Source organism: Dipodomys spectabilis, unplaced genomic scaffold (assembly GCF_019054845.1).
Source record: "Dipodomys spectabilis isolate Male_0828 unplaced genomic scaffold, ASM1905484v1 ptg000126l, whole genome shotgun sequence".
Lineage (NCBI taxonomy): Eukaryota > Metazoa > Chordata > Mammalia > Rodentia > Heteromyidae > Dipodomys > Dipodomys spectabilis.
Genome location: NW_024870803.1, coordinates 2,092,706 through 2,108,243, shown reverse-complemented (window position 1 = coordinate 2,108,243; position 15,538 = coordinate 2,092,706). Strand labels below are relative to the sequence as shown.

Below are 15,538 nucleotides of genomic sequence, written 5' to 3'. Positions count from 1 at the left end.
TTAGGAGGCATTAAGAATGTAATAAATGTAGTTCTGCCCTTCCTGTAACATTACTTAGATATTCTGAAATAAACCAACTGTGTCTTAATTAGAGGGGATCATATTGCTTACCATGTTAAAATGTTTTCATTTCCAATTACTTTGATATTTGAGGGCCTCTTTGTGTTGTTGTTACAAAAACAGAGCTAAGGTATTTTTGCTGAGGTTTTATTTTCCTTTCTAATTCAATCTGAGTGCTTGAGGGCATTACCTTTTGGAATGTTGTGTATAATAGATTGCTTATTATGGCTTAAAAGTAGTCCTCAGATTTTTCCTAGTATGAGAGATTTCTCTTTTATTTGGGCTGCTCTAACTCCTGTGAATGTTATTTGACATCATTTACTTTTGTTTGTGTAATTAAAGAGTTACTCATGCTAACCTGTGATACATGATTACCAGTGGAAACTTTTCCTTCATTGAACTTAGGTAGAAATTGGAATATAATTGAAAAGGATAATTAAAAAATCAAAGGAATTGTTATCTAGGAAAAACAATGCATTTTCCCCTGCTATGTAAACATAACTTTCCAAATGCTCAGAAGGCCAGTTTTGCTTTTAGCCTGATTTGAAGTCATTAGGGACTTGGATTTTCTAGTTAGTTGTTAGGGACTTGGGATTTCAAGAAGGTAAACAGGGACTAACCTAAATGATTAAGTTTAAAGAACCTGGTTGTGGGAGGATTCAGTACCTCACAAAGATAACACTTAAATCCTGATGTCCAGGAGTTGGAAGACATTTCCAGGAGGAGAATTGAATCCTTTGAGGACTGAATAGGTAATTGAGTGTATATGGGCTGCCCTTACATGTTGAGATTCAGAAAACAAAATGGAGTTGGCTTTCGGGAGATGGAAGATGCAAAGACTCCTAAATGTTGGTACTTTAGAGCAGATAGAAACCACAAAAATGATTTGGTATAACTTGACCATCTTACACATTAAAATATTGAGACCCAGAAAGTTAAGTTCAAAGCCATAAGAAAAATGGTTCAGGGATTTATCCCTGCCAACATGGAGTTGACAGTTACTTCCTATGGAGAGGTCATTATTTATGGATTTTAATCTTCCTGTTCTGTGAGGTTTTAAGTGAGTATGTTTTTCCTAAATAGCGTCTATTAAACTGTAACTAAAAATTATACATATAATCTATGAAGATTTTAAGGAAAGCCATCTTTAGTTAAGATTAACATTAGAACTTTTACCTGTGTATGTTTTTTTTTTTTCTGGAGAATAGTAGATACTTTATTTAAGCACTTCCTTAAATAAAAAAAGACTTGTTTATTTTGGGTACCAAGTACTTTAAGAAAGTAAACATTGTAATTTTAATTTGATTTAGTGTTAATCAAATTGCAGAATAAATTATTTTGATTTTTATTTTCTTAGTTCTACTAGTAAAAAAGCGTTTTTTCATGGAGTAGGATAAATTTTTTTTCCATAGGCTAAGGCATTTGTGTGACATTCATTCTTTGCCCACAACTAGTTATTCCTTCTTCCCATCTCTGGTCTCTGGAACAAATAACTCTGATGGCTCAAACTAAAGCTTTTAAAATTTTAATTCTTTGTTTTTAAATAAATTGAGACCTACAGAAAAATAGAAAATAACACTCATGACTCATAACCATAGTACAGTATAGGAATTAGAAAATATACACGAATCGAGGACTGTTCACTAGTTTACAAGTCATATTGCATGTGGTGAGAGTTCCTTTTTTTATTGCCTCCAATCTGTGACTTTTGACTTAAGACATTTTTGAGGAATTATTTTGTGATGTATTCTGCAGTTTCTCTTGATCAGATTGAGGTTATCTATCCTGGGCTAGAAAAGAGCACACAAGTACTATTTTGTCACCTCAAACTAGTGCACCAAACTAGGGAGCACACATACATTTTAACTTGATCACTTTGGGTTAAGGTGCTACCTGTCATAAAAGTACTTTGTCCTCTCTTTATAATAATGTCATGTGGGGAGATTTCATCTATTCAATTATTTATGTGAATATAGCCTCACATTCTAATCTGTTACTGTCATTCTTATTGTAAGGTATAACTCGTATTAATTAACATATTTTTTATATACTAACAGCTCTGTCACTTGAGCTGAACCCCTGGCTCTTTTTACTTTACTTATTTTCCAGATAGGGTATTAAAGTCCCTGGTCCCCCCTCCCCCAGGGCTGGCCTTGAACCCTGAGCTCCCTATCTGTCCCTCTGCTGTAGTTGTGATTGCAGAATATACCATCATTTCATAAAGATTACGACTATATCTGAGTCATCTTACTCCCAACAGCTTTGTCTTGAAAACAATTGTGTTCTTCAGTTGCATGATATGTTCAAGACTGAAAAATAATAATAGAAACAGTGCTTACCTGTCTCCCAGATTAGACTGGTTTATTTACGTTTAGTGCTTAGCTTATTGCTCCCTTCATTTACCCCCTCACTCACCTGTTCCATCAGGCACTTACTGAGGACCAACCCACTCAGTATTTTAGAAGCTGGAGGCATAGGGGCTGGGAAGGTGGCTCAGTGGTAGAGCGCTTGCCTTGCATGCATGAGGCCCTGGGTTCGATTTCTCAGAGCCACATAAGCGAAAAGAAAAAAGCCAGAAGTGGTGCTGTGGCTCAAGTGGTACAGTGCTAGCCTTGAGCTGAAGAGCTGAGGGACAGCGCCCAGGCCCAGAGTTCAGCCCCCATGACCGGACCCCCCCCCCCCAAAAAAAAAGAAGCTGGAGGCATAGCAGGCAACAATTCTGTGGCACATTTAGTTATTAATAAAAAAAATCACAGGTGTTTATAGAAATTATAACTAAAATAGTAAATGTATTCTATCATCTAACTTGGTTTATGTGTATAGAAGGTTGTTGATTCTGTGTTACTTATATGTATGTTATATTAATGTCATATTTGCATTAATATTTAAAAGTTGTTTACCATTGATTCTTTTAATTTTCCTAGGCTTGATTACCTGGAAAACCATTTTTCCCCTCCCTGATTGGGTTACATTATATGGTACTTATTACAATAGATTGTTAAACATTGAACTGTTCTTAAATTCATAGTAACAAGTTCTGTATTATTTTGGTGCAATTTTTAATATGCTGGTGGATTTTACTTATTTTCCATCTGTAGTTTAAGCAATTTTTATGTATGATTTTTCTATGAGACTATTACTGTCAAGTTTATGTATTGTTGCTGTGCTAACTTAATAACAAGGATTAGGCAGTTTCTGAAGAAATTTAAATGATAAATTACCTAAAATGCTTTTATACAGAGATCTTGACTAAAACATATGTGAAGTTTTAATTAAAAATTTCTAATGCTCTTTGGTTAAGCAAAACACTATCTTGATACTGGATTATTATGAAGGATTTCATGATAAAACTAGAAGTATAAAAATAACTATACTTTTACATTTTATAGTATAAGACACGCAAATGCAAAGTACAGTTTATAAAAATGTACTTTATTACATAAAGTACTAAAAAAGTGAATTCTTGTCATATCCAAGGTACTCTCTTGCTTTTATACTGTTCCCATTTGCTGTTGCTGAAGCAGAAAATGGGCAGGGTTTTCTTTTTTTGAGTGGTTAAGATTTGATAATTGAGTAAGAACACCTTTGACCTAAACCTTTTTCCTGTGTTGGATATTAACTGATTTAAGTAAATGGTTAAGAAAATTAACCATCTGATAGTTCCTTAATATTAGTTGGCTGAAATTTCTTATTTGGAATATATGCAGCATTCGCTTACTTGGATGAAAGTATTTTTCCCAAGGAAGATAGTAGGTAGGCATTGTTATATAGAGTGCAGTGAGCATTAACCTAGTTGCTCACTAACCATAATGACATTCCTTGTGGCTTGTTCCACTGTCCAGAATCCTGTCCTCTAGGACCTGCTATAAGCTTAATAGATACTTGAAGTAGTAATCAAGTTTCTTCATAGGATTTGATTCATAAAGTCATCTACCTAAAAAATTATATATGAGCATTTAATGTAGTTTCCTTTTAAATGTCTTTCTAGCATTTTCAATAATCCAGGATTGTTTTATTTTCCTTAACCTTTCTTCCCTTGAAATTTCTTGATGCTTCAATCCATGGTATTACCTTTAGCTATTTATTATATTTTTGTAGAATTTGGCACTGTTGGATCACCTTAGCATGAATGACACCTCGCTTTCAGGTCTCCTATCTGCTCCATGTCTTCTCTGTTTGGATCTTACCTCTCTCCTTGAATGTTGCTTTTCTTAAGGTTCATTCAGTTCTTTCTTCCTTTGCCTTCTCTAAGACATTACATCTCATATAGCTTTAATTGCTAAAAAAAAATTATGTATCTTACATATACTTCTGCCAAACTTGTAGTTTATTGTCTATAAAACATGTTTGACTATTGTAAAGATATCTAAAATGTTAGTTAAATGTATAGTTTAAATCTCATTCCAACAGATTTTAAAAGTATAAAAGGGCCTTTGGTACTAGGTTTTTTTGGGTGGGTATATGTGTGTATGTGTGTGCGTGTGCAGGCATACGTACTTTACCGAGGCTATTTGAAATGATTTGCCTCATTAAACATGAAAATTTAGGTAAAATAAGTTGTCATATTGTTTTAAAGTTCAGGCTCAGAAGTTTATTTTGATAAAATGTATCATTTGATAAAATGTAAAATTTGATTTATGATAGAATGATAGAATAGGCCAGATGTTGTTCATTGGAGTTGTTAACATTTTATCAATGAAATCTTCCCCTTACCTCTCTTTTTTTTTTAATCCTCTTGGGCTAGCAAGAACTTTTTTTTGTCTAACACATTTAAAATTTTTACTTTTAACAGAAATTAGCAGAGTACGGAAAGACATGTACAATGACACATTAAATGGCAGTACAGAGAAAAGGAGTGCAGAATTGCCTGATGCTGTGGGACCTATTGTTCAGTTACAAGAGAAACTTTATGTGCCTGTAAAAGAATACCCAGATGTAAGTATATTTTGTTGCTTTATTCAGCTTTTTTTCTGCTTCACGTGCTGTGGGAAGAGATAAATTTGATGATAAATAAGCATAATCAGCTACTTTAAAAGATTACATGGAGGAGGGGCTGGAAGTATTAAATAATTTTATATGGATAGTTTGAAATTGTTCTTTGTAAACCAGGCAAATGGCTCACACCTGTAATCCTAGCTGCTGGGGAGGAAGAGATAAGAGAATTGTTGTTTAAACTGAGTTCTGCAAAAACTAAAAAAATAAAGCAAGACTCTTATCTTGAATAACAAGCCTGGCATATTGGAACATGTCTGTAAATCCAGGTATACAGGATACATAGGTAAGAGGGTTATGGTCCCACTCTTGACTCAAAAGAAAAGTTGAAGTCACCTGAAAAATAACTACAACTGAAAAGGCTTTGTGTCTCAAGTGGTAGAGTAGCTGCCTTGGCTTGTGCAAGACCTGGGGTCAAGCCCCAGTACTTCCAAACAAAACAAATAGCTTCCTCATCTTGGTTGCTTTCTTAAATATTCTCTGTAAGCATCTTATAAATAGTATTCTTGTTCTGCAACAGCTGATTACTAAAATCCTGATTCTGTGTTTGTTACAAAGCTCTATATGATACAGTCCATTTAGTTTTCTCTGACCTCTTCTTACATGACTTTCTCTCTTCTTCACTGAGTTGTAATCACATTGACTTTTAGAACAAGTCAAATCTATTCCCAGCCTCAAGACCTTTAAATTTACTTGTACCATGCTGTTTACTGGCTTCTTTTCACTAAGCATTGAACTTAAATATCCCTTCAGAAGCTTCTCCTGGCCAGTTCATCTCAAAGTCATCTGGCTGTGTTTTACATAGTTGAGTTAGTGTCTGTCTCTTGCTCTCTGCAGCAGCACTTTTGGTATTTTTCTTGTTTATTTTTTCCTCTCTTCCCAGCAGTACATAAAATAAGAACTTTTATTTGCTGCTCCATCTCCCATATTGTTGTCACATAATAGCATCCAATACCTGTTGAATAGATAAAGGAAAAATGTGGCTTCTTTCCTGGTTTCTGAAGACTTCTTTGAAAGCATATGGAAAAAGGAGTTGGTATTATAATGTCAGAAATGTGATTTTTAAGTAGGAGAACAGATTATTAATCTTTATATGAGAAATAAGGGTCTTAAGCTGGGTTAATTAGGAAAAAGTTTAACTTTCACAGTTTTGTATTTCCAGTATGTTTTTATAATTTACATGTTTTCTTTTTATAAACATGGATTTTTGTACATTGTCTTTACAGTTTGTACATTTATTACTATAAGCATATTCGGTTGTAAATATGCAAATAATTCAGGTTAATGCCAGCTAAAGAAGAGTTTGTGGGAACATTTTGGGCAATAACAAACATTAGAGGCATTTTCTGGAGAGCAAACATTCACATGAGGGCAGAAACTCCAGGGAGGGAGAGAGGGAGAGTAATAGAGTTGTAATTCATAGGAGGAGAGAAGTAGGTACAAAACAATGTGATTTCCACATTTTAAAAAAGTTCCTTGAAGTTTTAGTTACAAGAATTTGTTCAGCAAAATTGGAATAGATCATTGTTACGGAAAATTTTCTTCTTTAAGTTACTAATACATACTGATAGTCATTGCTTTAGGGGTCAATACAAGGAAGATTGTCTGACATTTTAAAAATGAAATCGGTGATTGTTGTGTCTACATTTGTCAGTATAAGAAAAAGATATATTTTAGAACTGTGAATTACATATTTCCTGTATGAAACATATGCATTCTTTTTAAACTTAATTTGTCTTGGAGATTATTCCATATGCTTCTCTTTCTGCTCCTGTTTATATGGAAGCTTGCTTTTGTGAGTGCATTTATATTATTTGGCTAAAACAATTTTATTAAACTCAAGTGGCAGAGTGTATAATAATCAGAACTGCAAATGCAGATCCCAGATTATAGCAGCTCTTCTTATTTTGTGTACCTGGGGCATTTATTTGCCCCTCTTAATTGGTTCTCACTGTATCATCTCTACAGTGGTGATATTAATTTAATCTTAAGTGAGTTCATACTTGGAAAACACCTTGATGATATCTAAGTGTTAACAGAATGTAAGTTCTATGAAGGCAGAATGACTTTGTTGCTTTTTTCCTTTATCCCACTGTTACATTCTAAATGCTTAGAATAGTGTCTGGTAAATTGTAGATGCCTGCTAAGTATTTAGAGTGTGTGTGTGTATTTATATGTATATAAGTATAGGTATAGATAAATATATATGTGTGTGTAATTTGTGGTATTAAATGGAAGTAGTTTCTATCTATCTATCTCTAATCTATCTATCTATCTATCTATCTATCTATCTATCTATCTATCTATCTATCTATCTATCTATCTATCTATCTATCTATTCTATCTATTCTATCTTGCTGAGGATGGAATCCCCAAGGCCTTAGCCTCTTAGCACTGATAATCAAGTACTCTACTATTGAACTATATTTCCAGCCACAGATAGTATGTGGACTTGTCTGTGTAGACCTTTGGGACTGAGTAGTTTGGCTGAAGTTCTGTCAATTAAGAGCCAGGCCTAGGCTAGCTGTATATGTTCTAGACCTTCTCCATTTTCATCCCTGTTGGACTTACACTTAAGATCCAGTGGGTATTCAGGGTATGCTCATGTCATGAGGGTCATCAGAGCTGTGTGTGTCTTTAGAGCTAAGAAAGAATGTTAAACAGATAACTTGCACATCCCAATTCTCCTTTCCCCAGACTGGTAAATTGAATGGGCTGAGAAACAACCTAAGCCTTACCATGCAACTTACTGTGTGTTTATTTAGGTTGAGTATCCCTTACCCAATGTGTTAGAGATTTGATACTTTTCAGATTTTGGAGAGTGTGTGTGTGTGTGTGTGTGTGTGTGTGTGTGTGTGTGTGTGTGTGTGTGTGTGTGTGTGTGTGTGTGTGTGTGTGTGTGTGTGTGTACACACGCACATACACATTATACACACATATAGATATAATGGTAAATCATAGGGATATCAGAAGATATCACCATATCTGAACATGAAACTCATTTATTATATGTATACCTGAGAATATATGGTCTGAATGTAATTTTGTACACTGTTTTTTTTTTGTTTGTTTGTTTTTGTTTTTTTTTTCTGGGCATGAGGCTGAACTCAGGGCCTGTGCACTGTTCCTGAGCTCTTTTGCTCACGACGAACTCTCTATCACTTTGAATCACAATTCTACTTTTAGTTTTTGAGTGGTTAATTGGAGATAAGAGCCTCACGGGGACTTTTCTGCCCCTGCTGGCTTTGAACTTGGATCCTCAGGTATTAGCCTCTTCAGTAGTAAGGATTACAGGCATGAGCCACTGGTGCTCAGCTTATACACTGCTTTTTAGTGGTATACATTTTGACAGCAATCATTCATATGAAGTCAGATATGGAATATTCCATTTGTGAAGTGTCATTTGTGTTTGTAATTAGAAGTTCTAGAGTTTGGAGCCTTCTGGGTGTTTTGTGTTAGGGTTTTTCACTTTGTATTAGGTGACCTGAATTTGAATCATTTATACTTTATTATGGTCTCATTTTCAACAGAAAACTACCTTAGTTTTTTTTGTATATAACCTGCTTTAACTTTACCATATTGAAATAAAACTTTTCAACAGGTAGCCTTGGAGTTAATTAACTAAAATTTTGGTTAATTCTTTCATTAGGAAAGCATAGTTTGTGTCAACAAACCTAGACATAACAAAGTAAGTTTATAAACTTTTACTGGAAGTACTGGGGTTTGAACAAAGGGGCTTTTTGCTTGTTAGGTACACTCCCGCTTGAGCCATATGGGCATTCTTATTCTCTCCCACATAGCTGGTATTAGGGACCTGAGCCACCATGCCTGGCCTGAAATTAAAGTTTGATCACCATTAAAAAAAAAAAATTCTTCTTCAAGTTCCAAAATAGTTCTAGTTAGCAACTTAGATATTGTAAACTTGGTCATCTCTTTTACCTGTGGGATAATTTTTTTCCTTATTATGTGGTAAGGAATTTTGACTGTGTTTAAAAATAAGTTTATGCTATGTTTTTGAGATTAAAGTACAGGACATTATAAGATTGTATCTAAACTTTGTTAATTTGACACTTAAGGGAAGCGTAAAATAAAATTTAAAAAATTAGAGAGAAACTAAGTACATGAAAGTTAGAGTCTGATGGTGTAGCCCACTGGCAAAGCACATGCTTTAAGTTCAATTTTGACCTGAACACCATCCCCTCCCCCCAAAAAAAGGAAAAAAAAAAGGAATGGAAATAGAAGGGAAAAAATGGAAAAAGAAACAGATAAAAACAGCAAAATTTTTGTGTTTCTTTAGTCAAACCGGTGCACGGTGTGCTAGGTAACTGTGCAAAGACAGTCTCCTATTAACTCCCACAGACACAGTGGAAAACAAGGGCCTAGACCAGGCACTAGACATTACAGTGAAAAGTTCTTTTCCGTTACAAAGTGGAGACTGGCAGTGAGGGAAACTCAGCTAATAGTGCCTCTCTTCAGGAACAGAGAAGACAGAATATAGAAAAAGAGTATAATAAAATAGTGGAAGCAAAAGTAAGATGTGATAAACTTACCATATTAAAAATCACATAAATTGACTTCATAACAATGTAAAAGTTTGCGTTCAAAAATATTCAATTTGACTTTCAGAACAGTTTATTGGTTGATAATTTTTGTGCAGAAAAACTTAGCTATCAGCTTTACAAGCCTTCCTGATCTATGATCAGAACTTGGCATTTCATCTCCCATACTTGTCTCGAGGTGAAACTGGTTTAGCCCAGCCTTTTTTTAAGAAAACATGTTCTTTTTTAAAAATTTTTTATTGTGAAAATACCGTACAGAGGGTTTACAATTACATGGGCAAGATAATGAGTACATTTCTTATCAAGCATTGTAGCCTCCTCCTTTGTTTACCCTTCCCAGGTTCCCCCCCGCCCCCCCAAACATGTTCTTTTTAGACATTATACATGCCATGGAAATACAGTGATAAATGCAGCTTAAAGGTTTTCATAAACATAGTTCCCCTCATTATTACACTTGAATCTGATTCCATTTCTTTTTTTTTTTTTTTTTTTTTCTTTTTGTCAGTCATGAGGCCTGAACTCTGGGCTTGGGTGCTAGCCCTAGCATTTCAGTTCAAGGCTAGTGTTCTACCACTGACCACAGTGCACTTTTGGCTTTTTCTGCTTATGTGATGCTGAGGGCTTCATGCATGCAAGGTAAGCGCTCTACCACTGAGCCACCTTCCTAGCCCCTGATTGCATATCTTTTGGTTGTCTTTGCTGGGCTCTTTGGCTCTTAGCGGCACTCTGCTATTTGAGCCAGGCCTTCTAGTTCCATTTTTTTCCTGGCTAATTGGAGTCTTCAGTTTGTTTGCTCTGGCTGGCTTTGAATTGAAACCCTTGATTGGATTATAAGCATAAGCCACTAGTGCCTGTCGATAATTCTGGGTTTAATTTTTTGAGGCAGTTCTGTTTTCTGTGATGGCTATGATTCATATTCCCATTGAGAGTAAACAAATGTTCCCTATTCACATTCTTGCTAACACACATATCTATTTTTCTTTTTTATAATAACCATGTGAAATGGTATTTTATTCCATTTTATTTTTTTTCCTGGATGGAAATTATTTTATTTATTTATTTTTTTAAATATATTTTTATTGTGAAAATACTGTACAGAGGGGTTACAATTACATGGGTAAGATAATGAGCACATTTCTTATCAAGCATTGTAGCCTCCTGCTTTGTTTCCCCTTCCCATCCCTTCTTATCCTCCTCCACCCCCCTCCCATCCCCCCACCAAAGTTGTAAAGTTCGTTTTTCGACATAACGACTTGTACATCTCATTGTTGCAATGGGTCCACCTGTCTCCCTGTTTTAACAATTTGTTTTTTCCCTTCCCCTCCACATATACCAACATCATATATAGTGAAAGCAGGGATTGTACCATGGGGGAGGGACACACAAGGCAGCAAAGACATAATCTTATATAAATATGTTAGAAACAATCGCATGAAAGATCTCTCTCTTTTTTTTGTCAGTCATGGGGCTTGAGCTCTAGGCCTGGGAGCTGTCCCTGAACAATTTAGCTCAAAGCTCATGCTCTACCACTTGAGCCATAGCGCCACTTCTAGTTTTCTGGTGGGTTTTTTTTTTTTTAATATTGTGATTAAGTGATTACATAATTTCCCAAATTTCACAGTATTGTGGAATAATGATGCTCATTTAAAGTCACAAGCTCATTCTAACTTTCCTGGAGCAAATTGTCTATCATGATCTGTAGCATATAATGGTGTACACATATACACCATACATGTGATCAGCAGCATGGGGCTATTTAGTAGTGGTTCGACCATATGAGTGGAAGTTCTTTGTTTCTTAAGTCCTATTAATTTTGTCGTATCACCTAACATTTTGGATTTAACATCCACTTATCAGGGAGACCATGTACCATTTGTCTTTTTGCTCTTGGCTTACCTCACTCAACATGATTTCTTCTAGCTCCATCCATTTCCCTGCAAATGCCTTATTTTGTCAGTGAAATGGTATTTTAATTGTGTAGGGTTTTGTTGCTTTTTGGTCAGTCATGGGACTTGAACTCAGGGCCTAGGTGCTGTCCATGAACATTTTTGCTCAAGGCTAAGGCTCTACCTCTTTGAGCCACAGTGCTGCTTCTGTTTTTTTTTGCAGGGGTGGGGGCGGTTTTAATTTGAGATAAGAGTCTCACAGATTCTCCTGCCTACTCTGGCTTTGAACTGAGATCCTCAGATCTCAGTCTCCTGAATATATATCTAGGATTATATGGTTTTGACTAGTGACAGAAAGCATCCTTTTTTGTTCTGTTGGACATTTAGACACCTTCTTTGGAAAATTGTCTCTTCAAGTTTGTCACCTATCTTTAAATTGAAATTATTTTCCTTCTTAAGATGCCTTAAGTTCTTAATATTTTGACATGGATATTAACTTCTTAATCCAAATATATAGTTTACAGATACATTCTCTCATTCTTTTTGGTCTTTGATTCCTTTACTCTGTAGAAGCCTTTTAGCTTGATGGTTTCTATTTTTACTTTTTTGTAAGTCTGTTTTTCATATCATATCTAAAAAAAAAGCCAAGACCAGTATCAGAGCTTTTCAACCTTACTTTTTTCCTATGAGTCTTAAAATTTCAAGTCATACATTTAAATCTTTAATGTATTTTGACTTAGTCTTTGTATATAGTGAAAAGGGGGTAAGGGTCCAATCTCCTCCTTCTCCTCCTCCTCCTTCTCCTCCTCCTCCTCCTCCTCCTCCTCTTCCTCCTCCTCCTCCTTCTTCTTCTTCTCCTCCTCCTCCTCCTCCTTCTTCCTCTTCCTCCCTCCTCCCTCCTTCCTCCTCCCTTCTCCTCCTCCTCCTCCTCCACCTCCTCTACTTCCTCTATCTCCTCTACCTCCTCACTATGGTTTGATCTTGGGCACTCTACCACTTGAGTCTTGGCTCTAAGCCATTTTGTTTTGAGTTCTTCAGACCCAGTCTCTTGCTAACCTTGCTCAGTCTGACCTTTGATGCCCCAGACTCTTGAGTAGGTGACGTTATAATTACTGTGTTCCACCGCAGTCACTCCAGTTTTATTTGAATGTGGAGATGCAGTTTTTGTCAGTATGGATTCCCAAAAGCAATTATTGTAGAGACTATCCTTTCTCCATTGTTTATTCCTGATCTCCTTATTAGTTGCCATCTCTGAATGAGTTACTTCTAAGTTTCTGTTCCTTTGGTTAACTTCATTTTTATGTCAGTACTGTATTGTTTTGATTACTCTTTGTAATATAATTTGAAATCAGGAAGTGTAGTTTCTCTAGATTCAGTTGTTGTCATGATTGCTTTATCTATTTTGGAGACTTTTGTAGTTGCAAAGAGGTTTTAGAAATTATTTTCTGTTTCTTTGGAAAATGCCTTTAGGAATTTGATTAAGGATTTCATTGAGTCTGTAGACATGTTAAAAGTAGTCATTTTTTTGAGTCCTTCAACATGGGATAACATCATTTTGGTTCTATTTTAAGTTATGTTTGCTTTCTGAATTTTTCTTTGAATAAATATTTTGTTAGTGCATATATATTTATATATAACTGCTTTTTGTACGATTTTATTAACTGCTGCTTTATATTTATTTCTGCTTTCATCTTTGTATTTCCTTTTTTCTGTTTAAGCCTATAGCACTATGTATTTTCAAGCAATCTCCTTTCCAGTTTTTTTTTGTATGTTTTTTAATTGTAAAAATACTGTACAGAGGAGTCCTATCCAGTTTTAAAAAATTATTCAAAGAATGAGGATTCAAACAATTTAGAATATCTTAGTTTACATGCCCACAATTTTGAATTTTGGTTATAAACACTTATTTGCTTTCTTTGTAACAGTTGAATTCTTTTCTTACATAGTTCTTGTAAGTTTTGTGTAGTAAACACAGATGCTTAAAAAGCCTGAAACACTGAAAGGTTTATCAAATTGTTCTTATATTAACTGTGTAGTATAAGTTACTTGTTTCTCTAAGAGACATTTGAGGATTTAATCTAGAATTAATCTAATATTAATAGTAGATTAATATATATCTAATATTAATCTATTAATCTAATGTTTAGAATTAATTGAAAGTGGGAAAGGGAGAAGACATTTGTTGCCTCTCTTCCTAAAAGCCATTTTGATAGAATCATTTTTGTATTTTTGAAAAACAGTTGTCCTTGTGGATAGGCACTACTCTTAAATAGCTACCTCAAATAGGCTCACTAGTAGATCCACTTGGTCCTTTTCTTTGCCTTCTTAGTGAAAGACTTTTATTCACAAATACATATACACTTTCAGATTGGTGTGTTTAATATCTAACATGACCATGTTGTATGTGATAGAATATGAGGTTTGTGAACTAATTAAAACCACCCTGGAAATAGGTGATACGAAAGTGAAATATGAAATAAAAGATACTGTATTTAGAAACCAATTTGTTTCTTGTGTAAAACAATTGAAAGAAGTGCGTGGCATTTGTTGTTCTAATTTTGTACTTACAAAAAGAGATTCTTTTTTTTTTTGGTCTGGTCGTGGGGCCTCAACTCTGGGCCTGGGCACTGTCCCTCAGCTCTTCAGCTCAAGGCTAGCGCTCTACCACTTGAGCCACAGCGCCATTTCCGGCTTTTTTTTTCTGCTTATGTGGTGCTGGGGAATTGAACCCAGGGCCTCATGCATGTAAGGCAAGCACTCTACCGCTGAGCCAACTTCCCAGCCCCAAACAAAGATTCTTTAATCACTTTTTATCAGTTACTAATTCTGTTAATGTATCACAGGAGGTTTTATCCATTAGTTATTAAACAGTTCCTGGAAACATTTTTCTTTCTGTCATTGGGTTAAATCTGTCATTTCTATTAAAAATTTAGTGAGCATCAGTGAATAGCATTAGACATGATTGTTGTTAAACTTTTAGAAATTCCCATGCTTCTTGGCAGAAATATAATCGGTGAGATATAGAGAAGATCTGTTCTTAAAAATGGTAGAGTTAATGAATGTCTTTTTATTTCTTTTTTTTCTTTACATTTTGGATTTTAAAGTTGCACTTAACTGAGGCTGTTTGAAATTGTTTTCTTTGAAAGTGTTGATACTGTTTTACTTGAATGAAGCTGCAGAGCTGGCATGATAAATCAACAGAATGAATTTTAATGCAAGACATAGGAAATTAACTTGAAAATTGGTTGCAGTAGACAAAGCAGCTGCTATGATTAATTTTTTTTCATTCTCCCTTACATTTTGTGAAGGATGACCTTGACATTTGCCTTTGCATAAGGATTCCCTTGGTATGCACTCACCATACCGGACTGTCACTTCTTAAGGACAGCAATGATTGGGGTTTTAAGGTTGAGAGAAAATATGTGTCACAAATTTAATCTATTTTTTCTGCTTTAAACACTTTAAAAAATTAGTAATAGTTACAAGAATTCATTAGTTGTGGTTAGGAGCCTTTTTCTGTGTATAATTCCAGCAAAGGAGATCCAAGATAGGACTGCCCCTTTTCCAGATTCCTTCCATCCCTCCTTCCAGCTCTCTCCCTTATTTCCTCCTCTTCTTTCCCCTCCCCTCTCCCTTTCCGACCCCTCCTTCTCATATTTTACTGTATTTAAAAACATAACTATTTAGAAACAGATTTATTTGTTGGGTAAAACAGGAAGCAAATCTATTTCTTATATATTTCAGATGCACTTAGCTTATGAGTTGGTTTGGGAAAATGCCTTTGTAGAGTACTACCCCTTATTTTAAGAAACAAGCCGACAACCAGAGTTAAGGTATTTTCACTGACTTAGTATTACTCTTTTTATTTTTAAATGTACATGGCTAATTCCTTACCACCCAGCAAGTCTGGAAAAAATATTTCCTTGTGTGAATTTGAATTTGGAAAGCCATCTTCTGTTATACCGAAAAATTCCCAAAGTAAGCAAAGTAGGTGATAAGATGTGGAGATTATTGTCTCTGTCTGTGTTGTTTTAGAACAGA

At 35.0% G+C, this 15,538-nt stretch overlaps 1 protein-coding gene across 8 annotated transcripts in view; it reads left to right on the top strand.

Annotated features, from left to right (window-relative positions):
- Positions 1 to 15,538, top strand: part of Qki (QKI, KH domain containing RNA binding) — a 124,580-nt gene that overhangs the window by 22,590 nt on the left and 86,452 nt on the right. For all 8 annotated transcript variants that reach the window (XR_006148893.1, XM_042689726.1, XM_042689723.1 and 5 more), the window contains exon 2: positions 4,853 to 4,995. Coding sequence is in view for 7 of the 8 variants with exons in the window: in XM_042689726.1 (XP_042545660.1) it covers positions 4,853 to 4,995 (143 nt within the window). In the remaining variant the exon portion in view is untranslated. The remainder of the gene's footprint in view (positions 1 to 4,852; positions 4,996 to 15,538) is intronic.